General features: G+C 45.6%; 2 protein-coding genes and 1 non-coding gene across 10 annotated transcripts in view; all 3 read right to left on the bottom strand.

Moving 5' to 3' along the window:
- Positions 1–865: 865 nt before the first annotated feature.
- On the bottom strand, positions 866–972 carry LOC115064657. The gene has a single exon (XR_003844473.1). It is a non-coding gene; the product is annotated as a U6 spliceosomal RNA (small nuclear RNA).
- Positions 973–1,229: 257 nt separating this feature from the next.
- On the bottom strand, positions 1,230–7,596 carry Fut11 (fucosyltransferase 11). Its single transcript, XM_021203429.2, has 3 exons — positions 6,808–7,596; positions 6,093–6,718; positions 1,230–4,225 (listed from the first exon to the last, which is right to left on the bottom strand). The coding sequence occupies exons 1-3, from the start codon at positions 7,501–7,503 to the stop codon at positions 4,078–4,080; spliced, it is 1,470 nt and encodes a 489-aa protein (XP_021059088.1). The 5' UTR covers positions 7,504–7,596; the 3' UTR covers positions 1,230–4,077.
- Positions 7,597–7,656: 60 nt separating this feature from the next.
- Positions 7,657–27,494, bottom strand: part of Sec24c (SEC24 homolog C, COPII coat complex component) — a 23,960-nt gene continuing 4,122 nt past the window's right edge. For 4 of the 8 annotated variants that reach the window (XM_029541368.1, XM_029541367.1, XM_029541369.1 and 1 more), the window contains 22 exons: positions 25,459–25,594; positions 19,160–19,332; positions 18,569–18,943; positions 18,134–18,270; positions 16,853–16,921; positions 15,493–15,604; positions 15,126–15,253; positions 13,488–13,626; positions 13,166–13,281; positions 12,894–13,018; positions 12,554–12,745; positions 12,271–12,364; positions 11,978–12,094; positions 11,306–11,476; positions 10,816–10,912; positions 10,594–10,739; positions 10,338–10,476; positions 10,073–10,191; positions 9,789–9,974; positions 9,411–9,602; positions 9,089–9,178; positions 7,657–8,875 (listed from right to left, as the gene is read on the bottom strand). In XM_029541368.1, the coding sequence (XP_029397228.1) occupies positions 8,735–8,875; positions 9,089–9,178; positions 9,411–9,602; positions 9,789–9,974; positions 10,073–10,191; positions 10,338–10,476; positions 10,594–10,739; positions 10,816–10,912; positions 11,306–11,476; positions 11,978–12,094; positions 12,271–12,364; positions 12,554–12,745; positions 12,894–13,018; positions 13,166–13,281; positions 13,488–13,626; positions 15,126–15,253; positions 15,493–15,604; positions 16,853–16,921; positions 18,134–18,270; positions 18,569–18,943; positions 19,160–19,332; positions 25,459–25,594 (3,194 nt within the window). In that variant the 3' untranslated portion in view covers positions 7,657–8,734. The remainder of the gene's footprint in view (positions 8,876–9,088; positions 9,179–9,410; positions 9,603–9,788; positions 9,975–10,072; positions 10,192–10,337; positions 10,477–10,593; positions 10,740–10,815; positions 10,913–11,305; positions 11,477–11,977; positions 12,095–12,270; positions 12,365–12,553; positions 12,746–12,893; positions 13,019–13,165; positions 13,282–13,487; positions 13,627–15,125; positions 15,254–15,492; positions 15,605–16,852; positions 16,922–18,133; positions 18,271–18,568; positions 18,944–19,159; positions 19,333–25,458; positions 25,595–27,494) is intronic. The other 4 variants (XM_029541374.1, XM_029541371.1, XM_029541372.1 and 1 more) reach the window with 4 other exon arrangements.

The following is a 27,494-nucleotide window of genomic DNA, read 5'->3' as shown; positions in this document are numbered from 1 at the left end:
CTCACTTGGTAGACCAGGCTGGCCTCGAACTCAGAAATCCGCCTGCCTCTGCCTCCCGAGTGCTGGGATTAAAGGCCTGCGCCACCAGGCCCGGCTCGCTTTTTACAACTCTTACACGGACTGCTGGGTAGATACTGTTTACTCGTTTGAAAGATCGCACAGTAGGGTGAACGTTGTAACATTTATGTATGACATACACAGCATTTAATATTACAGCATCTATATTATTTATTTTTATAGACCTGCAGTTGTGATTTGTTGGACTTGAGTGTTTGACTTAACTGTTTACAAAACCGAATCAAAAGATGTGCTATAGATTCTTTGGTATTTGCAAATGAATTCCCAAGACATTTCTGCTGTTAGCGGAATCCAGCAGTCCTGTAGTTTACTTTAGAGCAAGGTATATTTGCATAAGTATTTTCTTGTTGACATTTTTTTACCACAGATGTTTGGAATTCTCCCTTTATAACCTACCTGGATGGCTTTCTTCCCGAGTCACGTAGCTAATCTCAGGAGGGAAATTCCAGGAATGGTCCCGACCAAAGTCCATCTTTTGGTTTAGTATTTAGTATCTAATAAAAGTTTGCTTTAAATTTAGCCTAAAATGGTGGACTTGATTTTTCTGGCGAATCCCAAGATTAACACTGGGTTCACATCAGAGGCGTTTTCCCTCTCTTGCCACACCTTACCGGCAGCCATCACAGCACCATTTTTTATTGTCACACACATTTTTATTGTTTGTGACCTTATGTACCTCAACATCTACTTCATCCATTCGCAGGGCTCATAATTACCTCTACCAACACCTCAAACACACCAAAACTTTATTTTGCATTTGCTAACAAATCTTGTTTATCCACTTTACAAAAATATGGAACACTTCATGAATTTGCGTGTCATCCTTACAGAGGGGCCATGCTAATCTTCTCTGTATCGTCCTGGTTTTAGTATATGTGCTGCCAAAGCCAGCACGGAAAAATATTTTTAAATGTCTCTTAAATGTTTAAAATGAGACAAGCCTTTGTTTATCTTGTTTATGCCAGGAGTGGCATATGCCTACAATCCAAGCACTTGGGAAGTTGAGGCAGGAGACAGATTAGGAGTTTGAAACCAGCCTAAGTTACATATAATGAGTACTTGGCAAGCCAGGGCCACATAACATGACTCTGCCTTAATGAAACAAACAAAAAATAAATAAAATAATGAAACGAAAAAGGAAAAGTGTTTAGCATTATTTTTTACAAGTCTCCAATTTTATTACCTCAATCCCCCAAATAAGTAAATACAGGCCAGCAAAATGGCTCACTTGGTGAATAGAGGTGCTGCCACTGAGTCTGTTGATAGGAGTTCAGTCCTTGAGACCACATGGCAGAACGAAAATGGACTCTTCTGATACATACAAGTACAGGGTAGTACAAGCTACTACACACATACATATAATCAACAAGTGTAATAAAGTAACCAGGTAGAAGACACTGGAAAAATCAGTTTATTATATAAAACGAAACCTGAGATGATAAAATAAACATAGTAACACTTGCCCAGCCTTGTGTTCTATCCCTACTCCGGTAGTAAATAAAAGACTATTACAGACCTCTACCTCGAGTAACCAGGTACCCATAACCTGCAGCAAGTGATGGTGCTGTATGCCTTGTAGCTGAGCCGCAAATCTGAAAAACTTCTTGTTGCTGTTTTTATGAGAGTAAAGCTTTTTCACTGGTATAGGTACTATGCGGTTATTCATAGTTCTTTCCCTTGTGAAAATGGAGCACCCGATTTGCCCTGGTCTTTTATGATTATTTACATAATGAGAGGGATAAAAGAGTCTGGGAAGCACTGAGCAAAACGAAGGCTTGATTCTCCAGCAACAACCATTCATGAACAGCACGCTCACTTTGCATAAAGGTCCTAGAGAAGTGAGTGTTGGCGAGAGGTGGTGGAATGGACAAGACCCTGCACCTGCATAACCATCACTTACCCTTCCTGTTGCACAGCACACTGAGTTCTGTGCTGAGGCTTGTGCTTGTATAATACTTTGCTGTAGAAATCAGCACCTGCACTGAAATTGATGACTTGATTGGGAATCAAAACCCTCTGACTTGTTTTATACTATGATATTTATTTATGTTTATTTATTTATTGAGAGGGGTCTCAACATAGAGCTCTGGCTAGCCTGGAACACTCCATCAACCTGTCTCTGCCTCCCAGAGTGCTGGGATACTGAAACTGAAAGCATGCACAACCACGCTCATCTCTACTATAAATTTTAACTTTTTTTTTTTAACATCTTGTTCTCTGGAAAAAAAAACAAGAACAAACAAACAAAATAGGTTAAGCAATTTCCATGCTACTACTGAAGATATTTTTAACTAAAGAACAAAATAAAGATCTGGGGACATAACTCAGAGGCAGAGCCAGACAGAGCACATGCTTAGCATGCACAGAGCCTTGAGATCCATCTCCAACAACACACAACGAAAAACAAAACTTTAGCAATGTAATTCCAACCTGGTCACATCCTTAGATATCACAGTATTAACCATGAAGCCTGGCTGCTGAAAGCATCTAACATGCATGTATGTATCTATCTGTATAGACATGGATTCAGAGATATCTGTAGTTTTCAGTCAGATGCATTGATAAACCAAGAGACTTCTCAAGTGATAATTCACCAATACGATAAGCATAGCTCTAAGGTCCAAGGCATTCTTTCTAATTGCCCCAGAAAAAGCTCCACGTAAGCAGTAGGCAGTTCATCTGTATCTCCAAACCTACAGTTTTGGTTGTTGTGGATATATATGGGAGTTTTGCTTGAATATATATGTAATACCCTTGGATCTGAAGTTACAGACAGTTGTCAGCTCTATGTGGATGCTAGGAATCAATCTTGGGTCGTCTGGAAGAATAGCCAGTGCTCTTAACAGTGGAACCATCTCTCCAACCCCAAATCTAAAGTTTTTATTTAGCTAGCCTCCTAAGAGTGACTTAAATCCCTTGCTTTCTTCAGTCTGTTTGAACTGGGGGCCTTGGGCTGGCTTTATTAAAAAACAACAACAAACAAAAAAAACCACATATACACAAAAAAAAAACCCTCAGTATTAGAGTTGAAGCTATAACTCAATTTATAGAATGCATGCCTTCCCAGAACCACAAAACAAAAACAAAAACAAAAAGACAGTGACTCGGCACCATAAAAGTTATCTGGAAGAACGTGAGAGAATTTGGGTAATGGGCTGAATGGTGCTTTCCAACCTTAGAACAAGGCAGTACACTGAACTGACATCATGCCAACATTAGCTACTTGTCTGTTCGTAAGAGAAAGAATTCCAACTATACCCTAAACAAGAAAACCAAGCAGTAAGAATGATGGAAATGTTTGTCAGTCTTTCCAGTTTGTGGGAAATCACCTAAAGCCAGAAAGAGCAAGCTATTTAAAAGATATCTGATATTAAAGACAGCGCAAGTGTTTTTTAAAGTAACTTGAAGAGCTGGGCATAGTGTATACCTGTAGCCCCAGCTACTTAAAGGCTGAGGCAGGATTGTCAATTAGGCCTAGAAGTTGGATGCTGGCTTGGGCTATGTAGTAAGACCTATCTCAAAATGGAGAAAAAGGCAGAAAAATGGAACAACACACCCAGACACAAGGCTTTGCCTCCCCACCAGTGTACCGGCTGATAAGATGAGGAATGGACACTATTTAAAGGTACTAAATAACAGAAGTTTTATAGATCATAGCCTGAACCATCCTGCCCATATTTAAAATGATGAAATGACTACAGACATGAGAAGTGTACTTGAGTCATCAAATGGGTACTTCTGGCTTCTGCTTCTCTTTAAGGAGAAGCTATCTTACCACGGGCTGAGATACTAGCTCCATACCATTCAGGTGGAGAAGGCCTAGGGGTACTTGCCTAGTATTCTCAGAATCCAAGGTTCCAGTCCCCAATACAGGGCAAGACAACAGTGAAAACATCAGTCTATAGTAGAGCGTATTCACTAAAGGTGGATGTGCCGTAGGTACCACAGGAAAGCAGTCTTCTTAAGTCATCCAAGCTAACAGCTCTTGCATGAAGGCAGTTAGAGATTTTTATTCTGTTTCATGAACATCTCATGTACATAATCCCAAAATTTCCTCTGCTGTGTCTCATTGTTGTGGATCATGGCAGTGAGAGCTTCCCCCTGATAGAGACCTTGCCAATAATCTTGTAGCCACATTTCCTTCCAGCTGAAATGACAAAACAGGAGTGGGGGAGGGAGATGAGTTGGGGAGCCACAACAGTAATAGGCTGAGTGGTCCCAAAGAAATCATAAGCAGGACCATGGTGGTGGCACACATTTTTTTTTTTTCCAAGACACGGTTTCTCTGTATAGCCCTGGCTGTCCTGGAACTCACTTTGTAGACCAAGCTGGCCTTGAACTCAGAAATCCGCCTGCCTCTGCCTCCCAAGTGCTGGGATTAAAGGCGTGAACCATCACCGCCTGGATGGTGGCACACATTTTTAATCTCAGCATCTTGGAGGCAGAGGCAGGAGGATCTCTGCGTTCCAGGACAGCCAAGGCGTCACAGAAAAAAAAAAAAAGAAACAAACAAAAAAAACCCCACCCTGTCTTGAAAAACAAACAAAAAATTAGGCATATACTGGGCCTCTGGATAGGACAAGGAGTAAAACTAATTTTCGTCCAAGAGATAGGAAGGAGGTCATAACATAAAGACGTCATAGTCCCCCCAAGTAGCTGACATTTCAGACCTGCCTCTAGCTCTCCAATGTGGGGGGGGCGTGCCAAGGGTCCAGAGCCTGGAAGTGATATTCTAAAGAAAGCAAGGGAGCCTTTAGATGGTTTTAACCTTCACAGTTACTTGGAAATCTAAATGAAGGTACAGTGACATCTAGTGTGTAGAAAAGGCATAACCTGAATTTTCTTTTGTTAGTGGGACAGGGTCTCTAATAGCCAGGCTGGCCTCAAACTGGCAAACTATGAATTACTAATACTCCTGCCTAGGTCTGTTTCGCATTAGAATTACAGATATGCACTACAATCCCTGGCTATTTCCCTAATGTTTTGATTTTTCTTTTAGTAAGTCATATATTCAGCATAGACAGATTCTTAGTAAGAGATTCTACCATCAAGACCCTATTGTGCCGGGTGTGGTGGTGCACACCTTTAATCCCAGCACTTGGGAGGCAGAGGCAGGCGGATTTCTGAGTTCAAGGCCAGCCTGGTCTACAAAGTGAGTTCCAGGACAGCCAGGGCTACACAGAGAAACCCTGTCTCGGGAAAAAAAAAAAAAGACCCTATTGTGCCAGCTGCTGCCACCCACTGTTCAAGTCACTTTCTGTGAGCTATTCTAGTAATCCCTCTCCAAATTAATTGTGGTGGCCTGCGTGGGTGCACGCTCTCCCCAGTGCAGGTATACCCTGCTCTCAGCTCTCTTCCCTTTACCCACACTGACCCCCAGTATTAATTATACATCTACTGAAAACATTCCTTCAATTCTATTTAGAGTGAATAAGTCAGACCATAGCAAAGTAAAAGGAGGGCTGGGGTACAGCTCAATGCTAGAGGGCTTGCTTAGCATACGCAAAGTTCTAACCTCATCACACAAAAAAGATGCAAATGCTTTTCATGGGTATGGCGGCTTGCTCTCTTAATCTCAGCACTTGGGAGGGTGAGTCAGGGGGAATCACCGCAAGTTCAAGGTCAGCCTAGGCTACAGTGAGACTCTAGTTTGTCTGATTAGTTGATTACTGCAGACAAGTAAAATCCTTTCAAAATGCTCTTATTGGGATGAGTGTGTGACTAGGTGGAAAAGTATTCTCCTGGTATGCAGAAAGTCCTGGGTTTAATCACAGCACAACCAAAACTCATCTTTTGTTGCCCAGATCCCCCTCAAAGGTACTCAGCTCAGGTGCTTATCCTTGGTTTACAGGCTATTTATAGCCTGGCTCCACTTTATGCGCTCAGGTTTTCTAAACCTCCCCACACCCAGCCCCCCAACTACTACTGACAACTTAAAGCAAAGTGAGCCCAACACGCTAAGAAAGCACGGAGTTTGATTTGGCAGCTGCAGGGCAACCCAGCAACCCCTTTACCTGTCATTCTCGGGAATCTCTTCAACTTTCCCAAAGCCAGGGGTAGGCACTGGACAGTTCATGTGCGACGATTGGGCAATGCGAGGCTCGGGGACAGGAATGTCCCCATGAGAGGATGCATGTGCTTTTTCAGCATCCAGCCGAGCCAGTTCATGGTCACAGACGAAGCACTCAAAGCCATTGAGGTAGTTAGGCAACATGGGATCATTGACTCCCCACTCCCTGTGCTCCAGGTTATCCAGAAGAAACTGGTTGGTGATGCCTCCAGGCTGCTTGTATGCCAGGTATTTCATATACTCTTCATCATTTTTGTCCAGAAAGTCAATAAACTCTGCCAACTTTTGAGGGGACTCAAAGTCATCAATTAGGATGATGGAGTGATTATTGGGCATCCAGTCCCTCACAGAGGGTGATCCACGATACACAGGCACGGCACCCAGATGCATGGGGCGCCACAGTTTTTCTGTCATGTAATCATTGCAGATGGCATTTTCCAGGGCCAAGTGGAACTTATACCGGGACAAAAAGGCCATGAGTTCTGGATCCTCGGTGGTGGCCGTGGCTGTGTCCTGTAATCGCACGGTGGGCGGCTCGCGGTTCTGCAGGCACTTGCCATAGGAATCCACCTAAGCGAGTCAGAGCACGGCGGTCAGCAGGGTGGGGCGTTCGCCCGGCCCACCCCCGCCCCGCCTCGCCTCGCGGCTCTCTCACCCACCGGGATGTAGCGCATGAGCTCGCGTACGTATCGGTCCCGGTCGGAAGGCACATCGCAATGGGACTGCAAATAGAGCAACGGCGCGTAGCCGCGGCGACGCCACTCGGCGCGCTCCTGGAGCGGAGGCGCGGGCCGGCGCAAATAGGCGGCCCCGGGCAGCCACTGCAGTGGCAGCGGATAGTCCGAGTGGCGGCTAAAAGTGGCGGTGAGATTGAAGAGACGGATGCCCGGGCCGTGGCTCAGTAGGAAGTTATTGAGCGGCGACTCCTCGTGCAGGAGCGCCCAGCTCTGGTGCGCCAGGCGCGGCAGGGGCGCATCAGCCGCGCGGAAGTCTGTGCCGTAAAAGAGCAATGCGCGCGTCCGCGGGTCGGCGCGCGCCCGTCGATCCCGGGACGCCACGCACGCGCCGTGCGCACACTGTATCCTCTCCGAGTCACCTGGGAAGTGCGGAAACAGACCTGGGCTCCACCACAGCAACACGGGTAGGTCCACCGCCTCTGTGTTCCCTGGAGGCGGGGACCCGTGCCCGCGCGCTATCCCCACGGCGCCTAGGGCAGAGGGCGGCCGGAAAACGGCGCCATCCCACGGCTCCTCCCTCTCTGCCTCCCCGGAAGCCTCGGACCCGGAGCTGCTGGCCGAACAGACACTGAGCACCCCCAGGGCGGCTAACACCGCCTCGGTACAGCGAGAAGCCATGTCCACACCGGACCCCGTCGGCCAGCACGAAACCCCGCCCTGCGGCGGGTGGGGAGTGGACTAGGTCCTACGCCACAGGGGCACGCGGCGCATGCGTAACCCCCTCTCAGCTGCAGGCAGGGTGGGGAGAAGTCGCGAGTAATGAAAGGGATACTGGTTACATCTTATTTTATTTCTTTACAAATTAAAGATGCATTGAAAAATAAACCAATGAAAAGAAATTAAAGGTCCATAGCAGGGGCATCCTGGGCTGGGAGCAGGCAAGCCTGACCACCGTCATTCCTAGCCCTTGTCCTGCCCAGCCAACTGGAGTTGGAAGATAACTTGTCAGCCACTCAGTCAATACCAAAGCCCAGTAACGTCCTGGCACCGGAAGACAGGGCTCCAGCCATATCTGCCTCTCCCCAACAACGTTCCTGGTGGAAGCTGAGTGGGATGTGGGCTGGCTCTGTGAGGTATTGCAAGTTGACCATCAGGCGCTCTACAGAACCATCCAGGATTGGGGCTTCTCCATCTGGAAAGGAGGCTGCTATTTCCCCAAGGTGTTAATATGTTTTGCAATTCTTACCCCAGGCTCATTCATCTCTAGCTATGTGCTTCTGTCCACCAAGTGCTCACCAATCATTGCAGGGGAGAGAACACACGCAGTGGAAGTAGAGAGATTAGTCATCCATCTTCAGTAACTATGACTTTGCTACTGACCATCAGGCGCCCAAAGGACCAACTGTTTTACTCTCCACCACCTACAGCCTGTACCCCAGCTCTTGTGCACCTGTATATTTTGTCCCTAATATAGGAAGTTGTTGATGACACGGAGCTGAATTTGCCACCTCCTGTAATAACCCTGGGATTCCCACGTCTTCCTGCCTGCCCCTTCCTCTTGGAGGCTAGTCCAAAGGGACACACTGTTGCCAGGGCCCAGCTGCCTCCAAACCCCCAACACCGAATCATATACCGTGAACTGAGAAACTACATTCATTACAACAGGATTAGCAGGAGAAAGGGTAGAGTAAGGGGCCTGAGGCACCTTCAATCAGCAGGACATGACAGAGTGGTAGTGTATTTGAGCCCAGAAAGAAGGTGTCTCCTTATATCTCGCCCTCCCCCCCAAAGAAGTCAACTGAGGTCAGCTTACATGACTTATACGATATGGAACTGTCCCAATTTCTCTGCCATCCTGGGGTTCTTCCTGGAAGCTGGCCTGGGACCCTATGCCATTTACCCACTTGCTTTAGCTCAGTAGCTGCCGAATCTCCTTGTGCATATGACAGAGAAAGTCCACATAGGAGGCACCTCCACTTAGGCTCTTGTCTTCCACCAGGAAGTGCTTGAACAGTGTCTCCAGCTTGTCTTCCTGCTTGACCACGATAAGCTACAGCCAGAAGGCAGAGTGTAAGGAAGGGCAAATAATAATGAAGAACGCACACACTCCCTCCCCACGCTCCTTCCTGATGACGAGATAATAAACCCAGGGCTCAGAGCAGGGCTACTATGCTGGGTGGGCATAAGAGTACTTGTCCGGCATATGGAAGGCCTAGGGTTCAATATCCAGCCCCACCGCTGCAAAACACAACATCTGTGTTACCTTCATGTACCGCATTCTCTGTGCTCGTAAGCTATCAACGAGGCCTCGAACTTTCTTAGACAGTGGATTATCCAGAACTGGCAGAACACTCTGGAACAAAAATTCATTCATTACTATTATAAAGTACTTTTAAGTCCATCAAAAGGGAACAACACAAATTTAGCTATCATCTGAAATGAGAAAGCCAGAAAAACAGTGATAGCCCTTCCCTCACCTAAGTGTTCTCTGATACATAATAAAGGGACCAGCATGACACTGACCCACAGTCAAATCACCAAAGAGTTTTTCCATACCCATCTCATCCCTGACACCCTGTTCTCACCAAGCCACTGGTGATCTGACTGAAGGAGGAGACGTTGAAAAGGCTCTGGACAACACCTTGTTGGACGCTTGCTCCCACCCAGACAAAGAGGTTGAGCCCATTTTCCAGCAAATATATATCGCCACTGCTTAGGCGCTCTTCAGAGGCTCGAACTGCTGGTGGTTCAGCGGTACTATCAAGGGGAGACTTTGTCTAGACAAAAAAGGAAAAAACATCACCAAGAACAACACACTCCTTTACACGCACAAACTAAGAAAGCTAAGTCTCTAGATAGTAATATGAAATGTACATAAAAACAAATTTCTTCGTGTAAAGTAATCCACCCCCTCCTTCTTAGAGGCCCTGTGCTCAGTACAGTGTCTCAACTCTGATCCTCACTCGCACCAGTGGTAGGAGCCGAGGGTAGAAGAAGACATTGGTCTCAGCCACATCCATCGAGGAAACCAGCTGCCGAACATAGGCACGATCATCAGTAGTAACCTCAGCTCCAGGCTGCAGAACATCACTCTTCAACACACAGTTCAGGTAAACTGGGAGTAGCTTCATGCACTCAGGAAGAATCAACTGAGGGATTTATGGAAATAAAGTCAATGGTCATGAGAAGTCCTTCTAAAATGCAAGGTTTTGATGAACCAATCCCTCCACTAACATCCTTGCCCCACCTGTCCTGCAGAAGAAGGGCTGGCACAGTTCTTTCTATAACAGGCCAGGATCTGGGCACACTGGGTGATAAGAGTGTCACGGACAGTCTTCACAGGGCTACTCAGAACAGCCCGGTATGCTGCATGGGAAGACAAGTCAGTGGTCACGGGTCTGCTTCCATCACATTCATCTTCCCCACCAGCACACCTCCCCATGAGTGCTCAACTCTTGGCCATCTGGACCTTCTCCCAGCCACACTTCCACCTGCCCTGCTTCTACTCTCACCAAACTTGGCCATGTAGTTGATGAGTGTGTCAGTCTCACAGTTTCGATACAGATCAGCCAGCTGGGTGCAGCAGTTTAGGGCCAGGTTGTGGATGCGGAGCCGACGCTGCCCTGCACAGCTGGTATAAAGCAGGGCACACTAGGGAAAGGGAGAAATGGGGAACTCGCACCCCTCCCTCACAATTTTACCCAGCCCTTATCTTCCCATTGAATGTACCCCAACTTCTGTCCCCTGCCCCTGTCTCCCGCCTGCCACCTGCAGTAGGGCTCCATTCTCTTCATTGAGTCGGTCATCATGCTTGAATTCCACAGTCACTGTCTTGTCTCCATCTAGTCCAGCCAATTCCACATCTGTTGTATTGCTCATGTAGAAAGCGCCAAAGAAATCTACAGCACGGATACCTGAGGCCATGGGGACAGGTTAGGGCTAAAGGTAGGACCTATGTCTCAACCAGATTTAACCTCAACGAGAACTCACCAGTACTTGTCCGAACCCGCATAACAGCATCGAAGCCAACCACCTTCTGTACATCCCGACGCAGGTCACTCAAGAACCGTTCCTGGTCATTTTCCACCTGCAGTCCATGCCCAAAGTCACATCACTGACCACACAGCTCACCCTGCAATCAGTCTCCCTGCACCCCTTCCCTCTAAAAGCCACAGCAAAAACAAGGATGACAGTGACAATGACATAGCAGGTAGCACACAGAGTGCCTTACATATAATTATTTCATTCTGTAGATAAATCCTAGTTAGTAAACTCTACTTTGCAGATGAAAGAACAAAAGATGAGCAAATGCATATTCTTGGCCAGTAAGTGGGAGCCTATCAACCCAGGATTGACTTTAAAACCTATAGTGGTTAGGTAACCACTATACCCTGGGCTCAACTTCACACACCACTAATAAGTTAACAGCTAAAGAGTCACTCTACATATAAGCAGTTATTTCCACACCCAGAATCTATACCTGGAAGCAGGCATATTTGTAGACAGAGCCTCCAGTGAGCTGGGGAACAACAGAGAGTGTGGCCACATCGACATATTGGCTAGGGAAGAGGAAGAGGTCCACACAGCAGCCTTGGGCCACACACTCTTTGGCCAGAGTCTGATAGGTACCTGTCTGAGGCTGAAACAGGGTCTGAAAGGGAAGAGAAGAAATGTCAAAAAGCTTTGCCCAACTTGAGAATTGTATATGTAAAATGAGAAACTCATAGTTTCAAAACTTCAGACCTACCACCTTGCATTGCTAACAGTAGGAGAAAGTTGGAAAGAAAAGGAAGAATAGAGATGGGAAGGGAAAAGAAGGGAAGAAAAAAGAGAAAAGGAAAAGGTGCAGGGTGTAATTGGGCACACCTATAATCCCAGCACACAGAAGGCAGAGCCAAGATCACTACAGGTGTGAGGCCAGCCTGGACTACTTAGTGAGTTCCAGGCCAGCTTAGGGTACAGAGCTAGACCCATCTCAAGCAAAACATGAAAGAGAAAAAGGGAAGATTCTAGTCAAGTCAACCAAGAATCTTGTGATCGGTTTGGCAATTGCAAATGGGCAAAATGTAATCCTAGTCCACTGGGTGGCACTGAAGAGTTGACATGGGAAAGTCTTCCTCTATAATGAAATGCCCCTCCCATCTTGAGTCACCTTCTCCTTGTCTGTGTTGATCAACTTCCTATCATCTCTATTCTTCAGCTTCCCTGGGGCCTCTGCAATGGGCAAGGATGTGTGGAACAGAAAGAGCTTTCCTGCACACTCAGCAGCCTAAGAACAAAGATAAACGACTCAGTTATCCTCCCTTTATTCTTCCATTATTCGCTCATCTGTTTCTTTGTTGTTCATTAAGCACCAACTGTGTGACACGAGTTGACAGTTATCAATCCAGTAGATAACATCATCAGAGGAAAGCGAGAGGAGGTTGCCAGGAACTTCTGCCTTACCTTCAGAGCTTCCATCCCAGCCTGGATAACTGGAGCAAATACTGTCTCTGTCTCTCTTGTATCTGCAAACATTTCTGGAATCTGATCCAATAAGCTGAAAAGACAGATGATAGCAGACAACCAAAATTGCCACCCAGATTTTAACTGCCTCCATTCTCAATTTCCTGAATAGTTATCTGGCTCCCAGACTGACACCTCTGGCCATCTACTAACCACTCTGCAACTCCCGGGCCTTCTGCAGTTGTACCTCCCCAAAATCTCGTCTCCACCACCTGGCTCTTACCTGGTGATAACAGCCCGAGACTCACTGACATTGACTAGGAAGCCATCCAGCAGTGGCACAAACATGTCAGCTACATCAGATACGACCATCATCTGTGGCTGAGCCAAGGAGCTTTTCACATTGTAGAAGTGGAGCACTTTATTATAGGTGACAAAGCCAACTCGGATTGCTGACTCTTCTGCTCCACCCTCCCTGTGGAAGGTGACACTGTTACCCAGACTGTCCCCAGACTGGCCACCTTCTTTACCTCCCACAATTCTATGACACAATGTTCCACTTGCTCAGTTAACCCAAACACCCACCATTAACCAAAAGGAAGCAGTACTTCCTCAACTCTCACCTAGGCAGGTAGTCTAAGAGTGACTTGAGCTCCTCACAGAGGAGCCGAACAAGACCAGTTCTGATGGCATTGTAGGAGACATCAATCATAAAGATGAAGGCAGGAGGACTAGGGAATTTATTGTTCTGTGGAGGAAGGAAATGTTGAGGGAACAGGGAAACAGTAAGCAGGCAATTCAAAGAGGACCGTGCCAGAGTAAGGAAAACACTAACAGCTGATTTGGGCTTTCACAATGCTCTACCCACTCTTCCTCTCCAACCACTTTCCTTTACCTTACAGTAATCTACAGTAGCCAAGAATTCATAAGATCCCAGAGACAGCTCAGGACGGTCATAAGCGTCCACGCGTTTGCCGGTATGATCCAGATGTTGAAAATACTGGGGGGGGACTGTGGGGAAGATGCAGTATGTTATTCAAAATATTCATCCTCAGCCCAAGTATGCCAACTCCTAGCTAAGCCCCTCACATCATTCCAATACCCGTCCTCCCTTGTGCCTTCTTCCAGCTCCTGAGAAATGCTCCCTCATCTACCTAATGTGAGAGAGAACGATGTGGATGCCAGCCTTGCCCCAAAGCTCAGCCATCACAACATACCATCATTGATACAACTGCAGAAGGAGCACTGGAAGCGCCTCCCTCCCTCGATGAAAGTCATGAGAGGGCACATGTATGCTTTGCAGCGATTACAGCGCAGGGGGCCAGATTCGCCATGATCCACAACATACGGTGAAGCCTAAGGAACAAAGAGAAGAGACTGAGATGGAGGGAGGTTACAGAGATATGTCAGATACAGACATATGTCAACATATGACACAGACTGGAGGGAGAGGCAGCATGGCTCAGGTATTCTGCCTGAATTCAGTGAAGGAAATGAGAACAATGATAAGAACTGGAAAAAACTCCAGCTCACTCTCTTCATTTTCTATCCCAAAATGCATTCATTTCTTCTTACAAAGGAAGATGGCCTATGAAACTGGTCATAGCAAGCCAGGGACTGCCATGAGTATATGAAAAGAAAGCCGAAGATTCTACAGGATGGCTCCTCCNGTCCTGGAGATGACTTCTGCTTCTGTCCCTGTATATCTATGATACTTTCCCCCATCACGCACGAGAGAATTCTGTGACCCCTACTGTTGTCCTGAAGATATCTTACAAACACAAGAACAGCATCCAACCATCCTCACTAGCAACCCACACAGAAAATGAGAAGGCAGAACATACACTGTGCCTTGATGGTACAGTTCTAGAAAACTCTTTTTAAGTACATTAGGTCGTCAATACCTAAATAAACAGCTACCTAATTTTTACAAATTTTTTTGCCAGGATTACTGGCACATGCTTTTAATCCCAGCACTCGGGAGGCAGAGGCAGGTGGATTTCTGAGTTCAAGGCCAGCCTGGTCTACAGATTGAGTTCCAGGACAGCCAGAGCTATACAGAGAAACCCTGTCTCGAAAAACCAAAACCAAACCAAAAGAAAAAAATAACAAACAAACAAAAAAAAACCACACACACACAACAGAGTAACAGACTTGTCATCATCCAGATATGTGACCACATTAGAAGTTCCTACATCCAGCTGTCTTTTTTGTTTGTTTGTTTGTTTGTTTGTTTCGAGACAGGGTTTCTCTGTGTAATCCTGGCTGTCCTGGAACTCACTCTGTAGACCAGGCTGGCCTCAAACTCAGAAATCCGCCTGCCTCTGCCTCCCGAGTGCTGGGATTAAAGACATGCGCCACCTAACCCGGCACACATCCAGCTGTCTTGCCTGCAGAAATTAGGCTGGCCCTACCTGTTTTGTTTTAAGACAGGGTATTTCACGATATAGCCCTGGATGGCTTCATCACAGAGATCTGCCTACTTCTGCTTCATGAATACCAGGGCTAACTCTTTGAGATGGAGTTTACTATGTGGGTAGGCTGTGCTGGAATTCTATGGCCTCCTGTTTCAGCTTCCTAAGGGCTACAATTACAGGTGTGACCCTCCACACACAGTAGGCTCTGGTTCTTTTCATTTTCCCTTCTATGAACCCTGGTCTCACAGAGTAAGTTTGTTGGCCTTTGCTTTCACCCTAACTACTGCTACCAGGTGGGAAAGAAAGATACCAAAGATAATGTCTGTCCCCTCCTGCCCAACACCAAGATGACTTCCATGCCAGCCAGAATCCCATCTAGAAAGAAATCACATCCTCCCCATCCCCTTTCATTGTATTCCAGCCCCTTCCCAGACTTACCTCCTCTGGAGGCAGCCTTGCCAGTGGTTTAATGACAGCGGCCAGAGGCACCTGAGCCTGTTTAGCCATGTCAGAAGTACAAGGGATATTATAGGATGTGCATCGAATGTAACGGGGACTTGCATTCCCTGAAAAAGGTAGAAGATTTGAGTCACATCACAGAAGCCGTCTGGATACCAGCTCTTCATTGGTGAGTCACTCCACCTCCACAAATGTTAAGAGTTGGCAGTAGCTTTTAGACCCTGAAGGACTGAGGTAAGGTGGGAGGGTCTGGTCTCTGGTTTAAGACAGACAAAAGCATGATCCATAGCTGATAGCTTTAGAGAATTAACTGCCATAAGGAAACAGACACTCAAGTTCCTCTCACCTTGGTCTTTCACCAGGAAATTGGTGGTGACTAAAGGTGGCACCTGTCCCCGTACACCAGTAACAAATGGCTCTGAACCCCGGTTGTTTCTATCATCTTCAATAACCTGAATCTGTAGGAAAGAAGTGAACTGAGTGGGATGATAAAAACAGGTAGTGGACAAAAGCAGGCCAGAGCAGGTAGCACAAGAACAGGTAATTTGCCAAAAACCACTCCATGCACCAGGCATGCTCTCCTTTTGAAGACTTTATCAAATGCCACAATACTGACCTTCCACTTCGCAGCAGCTAGCAGGAGATGCTGGGTAGGCCTTGGTGAGAATGGACTTTCTGATAAGCCACCCCCTGGCCTCCAATCATTTGTGAGTACCCTTTTATTTGTTCCACTCCAGAAAAGCTTATCATGATAAGACATGATTGGATTCCATTCTCCATCAAACCTTTCCCTCCCTTCCTCTTCATAAGATACACTGAGTCAGAGCAAGGAGAACAGAAGACAGGAACTCATATAGAAATGAATCTACCCGGAATGGTTCTAAACTCAATGAAATTAACAAGGAACACAGGGAGGAGAGAATTAAACAGGCAGAAATGATCAGGCAAGGTAAGGAAGCAAATGCTGCCTTCCTTCCAGGTGAGCATCAATGGGTCCATATAGGAAAGGGTGAGTGCCCGATCCTTATGGCCCAGTCCTCAAACCTCTACTCGAGACAAGACATTGAGGAGAACAAACACAAAAAGGATATGCAAAGCTGGTAGTCAGACCCTTGTTCAGGCTGGTGACCTTTGGTCATTTACTTCAAGATGAGTTTGATAAAACCAGAAAAAGTAAAGGGCAAATAAGACTATACCCCGCAGCAGAAAGAGTTGAAGCTTACAGATAAACCAAAGTCTAAAACTCCTCAAATGAGAAGGTAGCCCACACTCTCCCAAAGCAAGAAATCTCTTCCCCTGTAAGAAATGCTATGAACCTCTATGTTCATAGCCACCCATTACAACATTTCTCCTCATACCAAACTGGAAGGATCTGCTGCTCAACTCTGTCTGGTTCCAGCACATGCCACACACAGGCTCCTGGAGGAGCCAGCAGGACTAAAACCAAAGCGTAACATGCTCCAGGGCCCACCCTTCGAGGCTGGCCATCCACCACCCAGACTCCAGGCACTGCTAACAGTTCGCTATTCCTTCCGGACATTGTGAGTTGGGGCATGCATATCCTTCAGCTTATAAAAGCAAGGATCTAGAAGTGCTCAGGGAGGAGAATGGAAGGGATGGACATGGTGGATGAGGTGAAGTTACAGGCATGCATGAGTGACACTAACACAGGGTGACAAGCATGGACTCCCACCCCCTGCACTTACTGGACTAGGAATGGCATCAGGGTCTATTCTGTGCCTGGTTTTCTGCTGAGGAGGCAGCTCGTTAAGTTGCTTTAGGGTTTTAATAATAAAGGCAGCAGAGATGCACAGGAGGAGACAAAAGAACGAGAGGCAGGTGTTACTTCTCTAACCCTGGCGAATCAGACATGAAGAGCTGGATTCTAGCTCAGACTGAAGAAGTCAGGGACCCAGTGGATCTGGAATTCCAAGTCTCTCTAGCCGAACAGAGGCCTCACAAGGAGGCCTCAGTGACTCAGACTACAACGGAGCAAGATAAGCTCAGGTACAACAAGCAGGAGGCAAGCAGGACTCTCTAAGGAGGCCCTAATGGGACAAAATCTTGAAGAACAGAAAGTTCCCTGGAAGGTCAAACCTGTACCTAAGGACTTTCGTGCTAGGAGATGCCTCAGTGGAAGAGAGAAGTGGAGTGGGGGAGGGAAGAACCTGTCAGCCCTCCTGGGTTCCCCTTAGACAATAAGCTTCCTCACCATGGTAGTTCCCCAAAGGAAGAGGGAAGAGAACGAATGGAATATGACAATGACTAAGTATGAAGAGGTAACTGACATCAATGTTACAGACAGGATATAAAGCAGGCCCTATGTGAAAGAACTACCCTACCTGCGTCTGTTAAGAAAGGGGTGAGCATTCCAGCAGCTTGACGGGACAAACCGCATTGGACTTTATATGCACCCTGCCTTTTATGCTGTGATTGGGACCTGCCAGTCAATAGTACTGGGGGTAGGGGGGCATCACCCTACAACACTGCCTACACAGGAGCAAAGAGAAACCAGTGAGACTTTCCTGCTCTGATCACCTAATACCAGAGAGCTCCTACCTGCTCTGAGGAGCAACAGAATGTTGTCCTACTAGATCTAAGGGAGTGAGACATGGCCACTACTCCACAGAAGGACAAAGATGACCATGTTATTATTATTATTGTTGTTGTTATTGTTGTTATTATGTCCAAGAGCCATTATTATTATTATTATTATTATTATTATTATTGTCTAAGAGCCACAGAACAATGCCCTCAACCCAAAGCTCTATCACATCCTGATCACTCTTGGTTTCCTTCTTCCCTGTATAGCTGTTGAGTTAAACTGCCTTAAAGACTTTGGGAACTTCAAGTCTATTTCAAATGCTTCTTCAAGAAGATGGTTGAAATTGGAATGTTGTCAAAAATGCCAAGCAAATGTGTCATCTAGGTCAATCTGCTCCTCTGGTCCACAACGTATCTTCCCAAGACCATGAACCCCTACTTACAGGGCTGGGGATGGTATCAGGGTCCAGGCGCTTAGGAGGCAATGGCTGGGGAGGCCCAGGCTGACTGCCAAAGGTAGGTGCTCCAGGGTATGGGCTCTCATAATTAGGTTGAGGGCCTCGAGCTGGCCCAAAGGAACCTGAGAAACAATGGCACAAGGTTGACAAATACAAAATCCCTTCCCTATCTCTTCTTAAAGCCTCAAGAAAATAACCAGACCCTCTGAGACAGATTATGAGGTTGAGTAGTGCCTGGGGAAGCCACTCAAAGAAAGGCCACACTATGTGAATGAACTAAGAGGCATGAGAAATGTCTTATAATCTCATATCCTAGCAATAGCTGTCCCATCTGGTTTACTTAGCAGGCAGTACCAAAACAAAAACTCTCAATGGCTGGAACAAAGGTTGACTTCTAGCCAGATGCTGGGAAAAGCTCACCATTCTGCTGCAGCTGATAACCCGGCTGCTGAGGGGGGTGCATAGGTGGTGGCGGTGGTACTGGGGGCCCAGTCATCTGGGTGCCTGGGGGCAGAGCAGGAGCAGGAGGCGAGGACACGTGGTTAGCCTGGTTCACTGGAAGACTCCCAAAGCCCTGTCCAGGCGGGAGTAGACCAGTCATGGAAAGCATCTGAGGACCACCTGAAGCTGGGGATGTGAAGCTGGAAGCCAGTGGTGGAGCAGATCGAAGGGGAGGCTGGACTCCAGGATGACCTTGAGCCTGGCTAAGGGGAGGAGCCTGGCTCTGAGGATAGGAGCCATATGGACCAGAATTAGGGAAATTTCCTGAGGCTGAGGCCAATGATGTTGGTGGACCTAAGAGACAGAAGAGGTAGAGGTGGAGTCATTCTGCCCTATTCGGTAGTTTCTGCTCCCATCAACAAAATAACAAATAAATAAACACAAACAAATCAAAAAACAAATCAAAAGACTGTCCCTGCATCTAGGGTTCAAAGGTGAAGGAAATAAAAATTTCTAGGACCCAAATTTCTGAAAAGTGGATGATAGTGTCCTGGTCCCACAACTACTTACCATAGCCCAACCCAGAAGGGGGAGAGGCTTGGGCCACAGCACCACTGATCTGCATTCCGGCCAGCTGTGCAGTCACCTGTGTACTTGTGGGGGGAGGGCCATAGGGCTGAAGCACAGCTGGCTGGCTGACCACAGGGGCCAATGGAGGCCCAAACTGCTGAGAACCAGGGACCCTGTAAAGAGAGTGAAAGCAGAGGTGACTTGAAGGGGGGATGTCTGCCAAAGCTGGCAGAGTTCCACACCACAACAGGAAGCTACACTGTGTTCTGGCATTTACGTTCATCTGGGCTCTCTGAGAGCTTCAAGCATGTACAGCTGTGGCAAAGTGTACTTTCCACTGGGCTCACTCCACACACACCAAGCACTCTCAAGTCGAATACTATTTGACAGACAAGTTACCATCTCCTGAACTTCAATCCTAGATCAGCTTTGTGAAAAAGATGAAATGAAAGGCAGACAAAAAGACTTACAGCAAGTGCTAGCTTGCTAATGTGAGACTGAATAAATACAGCTAGATTGTTGAACTATATTTGGTTTTTTGTTTTTCTTTTCTTTTTCTTTTTTTTAAAGATTTATTTATTTTATTTATGAGTACACTGTTGGTGTCTTTAGACACACCAGAAGAGGACATTGGATCCCATTACAGATGGTTGTGAACCACCATGTGGTTGCTGGAAATTGAACTCAGGACCTCTGGAAGAGCAGTCAGTGCTCTTAACCACTGAGCCATATCTCCAGTCCCTTGGTTTTTTGTTTTTCAAGACAGACTTTCTCTATGTAACCCTGGCTGCCCTGGAACATGTTCTGTAGACCAGGCTGGCTTCAAACTCACAGAGACCCACCTGCTTTTGCCTCCAGAGTGCTGTGTGTGCATGCATGCCCACATACATGCCAAGATTAGTGAATGTGTGGAGGTCAGAGGACAAGCTTCAAACATCAGTTCTCCACTTCCACGGCGTTGAAGCAGCCTTTCTAGTTTCTGCTGCACAGCATACTCCAGGATAGCTGAACCTCAAGCTTCTGCCCAGTTCTCCTGTCTACATATCCCATCTCATTGCAAGAGTGCTGGGATTACAGATGTGCACCATGCATCTGGAATTGGTTGTGGTACTTAAATTGAGGTTATCAGGCACTATTACCCATTGAATCATCTCCTCAGTCCCTCCCTACCTGATTTTATCTCTACTAAATAACTAGTACTTTATATTTGATCAGTTCTATTAATTCATCCATCCATCCAGTCACTTCTCCTTCAGCTGGTATCTCTCTTATGTGTATTGTACGGAGACCTGAATGCAGACACTTGCACACGCCAGGCAAGCAAGTGCTATAATGGTGAACTATCACACTACTCCTGTCCCTTGTTTGCAACTAGGATTTCTGCTAGTGACCCTTATCTTTTTTTTTTTTTTTTTTTTTAAGGGAAGAAAGGTGTATTTTTGCTCACAGTTCCATCATGGCCATCATGGAGGGCAAAGTGGGGTAGGAAGAGTGACCCTTATCTGAAGCTCTTTGTTGGGCTCTGCACTGCTTTATGGCCCACAACACTGAACATGCCAGCCACACAGCAGATGCTCAGCACATCTTGTCAAACTATTTACATTGCATGGTGGTCCTCAATGCTATCAAATGCCCAGTGCTATGCTGTCAAATGTCCTACCACACCTATATACAGCATCTATAGTTTTTCTATTTAATCTAAACCTACAGCAAAAGAATGAGACAGAGGAAGTAGAAAACTAAAACCCTAAAAGCATAACAGAACGAGCTAGAGCCAAAGTCTAAAACTGATACCCAACTTACTTTTTAAGATGTAACATAGATATATATATACTTGAAAAATTCTAATACAACCAATGACATAAGAAAGCAGTTGGAAAGTACAAACCACTACATCCAAAAGGCCTGACAAGTGTCTCCCTCCCCTTTCTCCCAGGGGGAACTACTCCCCAATTTTTTTGTTTTTGTTTTTGTTTTTCGAGACAGGGTTTCTCTGCGTAGCCCTGGCTGTCCTGAACTCACTCTGTAGACCAGGCTGTCCTCAAACTCAGAAATCCACCTGCCTCTGTCTCCCAAGTGCTGGGATTAAAGGTGTAGGCCACCACTGCCTGGCACTACTCCTAATTCTCAATTACGGTCCCCTTGTGTTTAAAACACTAGAGTTCAGCTCACAGTCAGCTATTAGACGGAACACAGGGCCCCCAATGGAGGAGCTAGAGAAAGTACCCAAGGAGCTAAAGGGGTCTGCAACCCTATAGGTGGAATAACAATATGAACTAACCAGTACCCCCAGAGCTCGTGTCTCTAGCTGCATATGTAGCAGAAGATGACCTAATTGGCCATCATTGGGAAGAGAGGCCCCTTGGTCTTGTAAACTTTATATGACCCAGTGCAGGGGAAGGCCAGGGAAGGTAGGGGAGCAGAGGTGGGGGGAGGGTATAGGGAACTTTCGGGATAGCATTTGAAATGTAAATAAAGAAAATATCTAATAAAAAAATAAGATAATTACAAAAAATAAAAAAGAAAGCATGAAGTTTGGGGATAGAGAAACACAATAAAATATATCACATGCAAAATTTCTTTTAATAATAAAGGAGAAGAAAATTATCTAAAAAAAAAAACAAAAACCACTAGAGTTCAGTTTTTTCAATTTTTAATCTTTTAAAAATAGAATCATGGGTTGGAGAGAGAGTTCAGTGGTTAAGAGCACTGGTTGGCTTCCAAAGGACCCAGGTTCAGTTCCCAGCACCCACATGGCGGCTCACAACTCTCTGCAGCTCCTGTTCCAACGGATCTCATTCATTCATATATGTGTGTGTGTGTGTGTGTATACATATATATGTATATGTACATATGTATATATATATATGTGTGTGTGTATACATATATATGTATATGTATATATGTATATATGTGTGTGTGTGTGTGTATATATATATATATATATATATATATATATGTGTGCCATCAATGTATATAAAAATCATACATATATACACATTAGTTTTTATGGGTTTTTTTCATATTTTGGGGGAAATTTATGACATTCCCATTCCATTAAGTGTTATTCCATTAAACCAGACAGTGGTAGCACACACCTTTAATCCCAGCACTCAGGAGCCAGAGGCAGGTGGATCTCTGTGAGTTCAAGGCCAATCTGATCTATCTGAGTGAGTTGCAAGACAGCTAGGACTGTTATACAGAGAAACCCTGTCTCAAACAAACAAACAAATGCTATTCCATTAGATACACCATAACCTGAGTTATGAGTGAGGTGGCTCATGGTATAGGTAAGGGCTCTTTGGCACCAAGCCTAACCTGAGTTTAGATTTATATGGTAGATGAAGAAAACCAACAAGTCATCTCTGACCTCTGTATTCATCATGCATACATGTGAACAAAGATACTGTAATAAAAAATGCTTGCCAGGTGCTGATGGCACGCGTCTTTAATCCTGGCACTTGGGAGGTAGAGTCAGGCAGATTGAGCTCAAAGCTAGCCTGGTCTATAGACCTAAGGCAGCCAAGTCTACACAAAGAAACTCTTGTCTTGAAAAGCCAAAAACGTTGTAACTTAACTAAGCATATTTGAGGGTTTTTTTTTAATATTTATTTATTTATTATATGTAAGTACACCGTAGCTGTCTTCAGACACTCCAGAAGAGGGAGTCAGATTTCATTACAGAGGGTTGTGAGCCACCATGTGGCTGCTGGCATTTGAACTCAGGACCTTTAGAAGAGCAGTCGGCGCTCTTAACCGCTGAGCCATCTCACTAGCCCTGCATATTTGAGTTTTAATGTTTTTATGAGGTTGTCTGTCTGTTTGTTTGTTTTTGTGGTCCTAGAGATCAAACTCAGGGCTTTACCACACCAGAGAAGCATAATCTGGGGTCAGTAAAAACACTGTTGCTGGGACTAGAAAGATGGCTCAGCAGTTATATGTATATATCTTTCTTGCAGAGAACCTGAGTTCAGTTCCTAGCACCCACATAGGATGGCTCATAACTTCTTCCCCCCTGCCCACCAGCCCCGTTTGTTCCGACCCCACTCCAGCCATATTTATTCCATATATGTGGGTACACTGTTGCTGTCTTCAGACCATTACAAACGGTTGTGAGCAACCATGTGGTTGCTAGGAATTGAACTCAGGACCTCTGCAAGAGCAGTTGGTGCTCTTAACCACTGAGCCATCTCTCCAACCCTAGGCTCATAACTTTTTGTAACTCTAGCTCCAGGAAGATCCCATGCCCTTCATGAATACCTGTACCACCACACATACACAATTTAAAAATAAATCTTAAAATAATTACAATGTTGCTTTGGAGATTATACATTTAACTTTCACTTATAGGTATAGTCTGCTTGATTTGTTTTGTTTTGTTTTGTTTTGACACAGGGTCTCACTTATAGCCACACTGGCCTTGAACTCACAGAGATCTGCCTGCTTCTGCCTCTAAAGTACTGGGATTAAAGATGTGTGCTGCCATACACAGCCTGAGTTTTTCTTTGAGACCAGACCTTCCTATGTTGCCAAAATGGAATCAAACTCTTGCACTCAAGGAACCCACTGCCTTAGCTTCCCTGCTAGCTGAGTCTACAGGTGTGGGCCACCATGTGGCTTCGCCTAGATCTGTTCAGAAGGTTTGCTGGTACGGTTATTTGTTTGTTTGAAATCATCTCCAATGTGTAGCCCAAGCTGGCCTCAAACATGCGATTCTCCTGTCTCAGCCTCCCAAGAACTAGGGTAGGTCACCACACTAGGCTTATACCACTTTTATTATTCCAAAATGTTCTCTTCCCTCCCTGATTACCAACAACCAACCTGAACAAAGCAGTGCCCCTCATTCTGTCTGACAGTGCCCCTCATTCTGTCTGACAGTGCTCCTCATTCTGACAGTGCTCCTCATTCTGACAGTGCTCCTCATTCTGACAGTGCTCCTCATTCTGTCTGACAGTGCTCCTCATTCTGTCTGACAGTGCTCCTCATTCTGTCTGACAGTGCTCAGAGACTGTTTCTGTAGGTGCAGTCCAGAATCAGTCTCCATTTCAAGCACCTCGTGGGAAAGCACAAGGACTCACTTCCTAACGCTAGCACCTGCTTAAGTTTAAGACCCTGGCTTCTTGGGTTGATGATTTCCACCTAAAGGGTGCTCTGACCTCAAACCCCACTTAGTCTCTGGCCTGTGAGTCTTCATTTTCTTTCTAACGACCTAATTTACAGTTGGGGTAAATTTTTTTTCTTAAAAATACTATTTCATCTCTCTTTTCCAGAGTACTTCAACAAAACAGTTTTCAGGTTATATATTCTACCCTTAGCTGAAGTCTTTGATCTGCTGTGTATTGCAGTGGCAATACACCCCTTTAATCTCAGCATTCAGGAGACAGAGGCAGGTGGATCTCTGTGAGTTTGAGGTCCAACCTGGTCTACAGAATGAGTTCCAGGACTGCCAGAGCTACATAGTGAAACCATACTGAAAATCTGCCCACTTCTCCAATTTCTTGACTCTGCTATTTGTCTGTCTATTATCATGAATTGTGTCCCCAGTTTGCCTTATCTAAGACTTACACTCAGTGCTAATGTATGGATACAAGACACTTGGTAAGGGCCAGGAATCATTTTTCCATTTCCATATCCACGTCCTGGTTATATTTTTCAACTGTTACCAGAACCCAAACAACACCCTGACAGACATGACCTCCTCCTTTCATGGACTCTGATGCAAGGAGAACTTTATCAGGCTCTCGTTATGCAGCTTTCCTTCTGAGTCTGTTCATTTCAGAACTGGCTGTGTACAAATTTAGCCAGTCAATCCTACTAAGAGCCTGACCTAGTGAAAAGGGAGACAGATACAGCCAGCCCTGAACTCCTTCCCATTTCCTCCTTAGCATAAACTCATGAGGACTGGAACCACGGTGGGAATAGACATCTGGAAACGTGGGGGAAACTCCAGGTTTGCAAAAAGATAATATGGGAACGAACTCAGGTATTAAGATGGGTCAACAATAGAGCAGGGCATTAATAGTACCTGTATCCTGGGAAGGCTGGCAACATGGCGCAGTGGGTAAAGAATCTTGCTGTCAAGCCTAAAGACTTTGAGTTTGATTCCCAGAACCCACATACCAGGAGAGAACTGATTACTACAAGTTGTCCTCTGACTCTCCATACATGCCCACACACATATCATTCATACATACAAAATAAATAAGTGTAATAGGATAGATAAAAGAAAAAAAAAAATAGACCCTCATAACATTCCTAACCTACTTTCATCACTGATTTTAGGATCACCCAGTACCTACCTTTGCATCTGAGCTGTGGAACTTGGCCCATTCTGTATATCACCTTGGCCAAACTGGCCATATGTAGTCTGACCACAAGGGACCTGTGCTGCAGAGGCTGGAGGTACCCCTGAGGAAGGTGGGGCTCTTGGCACACCTGAGGGTAAAGAACAGAAACTAAATGGATAGGAAATAACTTTCTCCTCCATCTTGAGGCAGGAATGCAAAACAAGAGTCAGTAAGAGCAACTGTCACTGACCTCACAGCAGAAGGGATGCCACGCTACTCTCATTAGGCATGGGAATGTGCAACAAACAGGCTACTTGTTCTGACTCTGAAGCCAGTCAGAACAACACAACGTAGGACCTTCCTCTCACTAACACACGCTTTCTTATTCAATTTAAGACAGCCTTCAACCTTTTTCAGGAAAACATCCTACTCCACAACTTAGAAACTTGGATACATGTAGAAGGTCATATAGAAAATGATGAGCAGCCGGGCATGGTGGCGCACGCCTTTAGTCCCAGCACTCGGGAGGCAGAGGCAGGCAGATTTCTGAGTTCGAGGCCAGCCTGGTCTACAAAGTGAGTTCCAGGACAGCCAGGGCTATACAGAGAAACCCTGTCTCAAAAAAAAAATGAAAGAGAGAGAGAAAAACAGACAGACAGACAGACAGACAGACAGAAGAAATTATGGAACCCAGGATGTGGTCAGTTACTTGCCTAGTATGAAGCCTTGTAATCAACCCCCAGGACCTGCCAGGGTCTGGAAAGATGGTTCAGTAGTATAAGACCTGGGTTCTAGTTGCAGAGGATCTATGCTCCATTCCTAGATGGTTCACAACTATCTCTAACTCCAATTCTAGAGAATCGGAGCCCCTCTTCTGATTTCTGAATTCATACATGCAGGCAAAACAGTCTCACCAGTAAACAATAAAAATGTAGTGAATCTAAAATAAACTCCATGGAGGTGCACACCTATAATCCTAGCATTTGAGAGTCAAGAGGGCCAGAAATTCATGAACCTGAGGGTGGAAGTGGGGCATGTTTGCTTGTTTGTTTTATTTTGCTGGGGCCTGAGTCCAGGGTCTCATGCATGCTTGGCAAGTGTTCCTCCACTGAGCTATGCCAGCCACCAGAAAGGCTGCTCAGACCCCCTTTGTACACTTCCTATATCCTATGCACACTCTTCTTGCCCACTTCCATGTTCAGGAGAGTTCTCACAAGTCAGAGACCTTGTTTTCCTCTAAGAGTTCTGCAGGACAGTCAGCTTATCCCATTGTTAATGCCGTTACCTACATTCTCACAAACGCTGGGCTCTGTCCTTTCTCTGAGCACACCTCCCCTCACACTGCTTCCACTGAGCTTAGGCATACTTTTGAAATGTTCTGACCCTTAGGACGCACAAGCTCAACTTGTTCACTAACCATAACAGCCTGACAGATTTCTTTCGATAACAAGCATCTTTCAAAAGAAAATGACAGACTACATTCTGAGAAGTCAAACATAACAGAGCAAAAATGGACTCTGTCCAGGCAAAGTTCCACTCCAGATCAGGGCACTTCTCAAAGAACTAAGACCTAATTTTACTACTTCACCATTTGCTTTTTACAGTGATTAAAGTTCATTCATTTTTAAAATCTACCCATGCCTTGCCTGACTGATACTTCCCTCTTTATTAATATACTCTCTTAAAGTTTTCATATGTATTTATTTAAATGTGAATATGTATTTTATTTTGTGTGTAAGAATGTTCTGCTCACATGGATGTCTGTGCATTACATGCATGATTGGTGCCTGCAGAGGTCAAAGAGGAAACTGGATCCCTTGAAACTGGAGTTATGGATGGTTTGAGCTGCCATATGGGTCCTGGAAATTGAACCTGAATCATCTACAAAAATAAGAAGTGGGGGCTGGTGAGATGGCTCAGTGGGTAAGAGTACCTGACTGTTCTTCTGAAGGTCTGGAGTTCAAATCCCAGCAACCACATGGTGGCTCATAACCATCTGTAACAAGATCTGACGCCCTCTTCTGGAGTCAGCTACAGTGACTACATAT

Source organism: Mus pahari, chromosome 8 (genome assembly GCF_900095145.1).
Source record: "Mus pahari chromosome 8, PAHARI_EIJ_v1.1, whole genome shotgun sequence".
In the NCBI taxonomy this organism is placed as follows: Eukaryota; Metazoa; Chordata; class Mammalia; order Rodentia; family Muridae; genus Mus; species Mus pahari.
The sequence above is the reverse complement of the archived record's forward strand: the minus strand, read 5'-3'. Positions and strand labels throughout refer to the sequence as shown.

Excerpts from the sequence above, each read along its gene's own strand:
- Fut11 (XM_021203429.2), bottom strand. The coding sequence starts at position 7,503 with ATGGCTTCTCGCTGTACCGAGGCGGTGTTAGCCGCCCTGGGGGTGCTC. Across the intron at positions 6,719-6,807 it reads AGCTCATGCGCTACATCCCG|GTGGATTCCTATGGCAAGTG; the intron begins GTGGGTGAGAGA and ends TGACTCGCTTAG. Across the intron at positions 4,226-6,092 it reads GAGATTCCCGAGAATGACAG|CTGGAAGGAAATGTGGCTAC; the intron begins GTAAAGGGGTTG and ends TTGTCATTTCAG.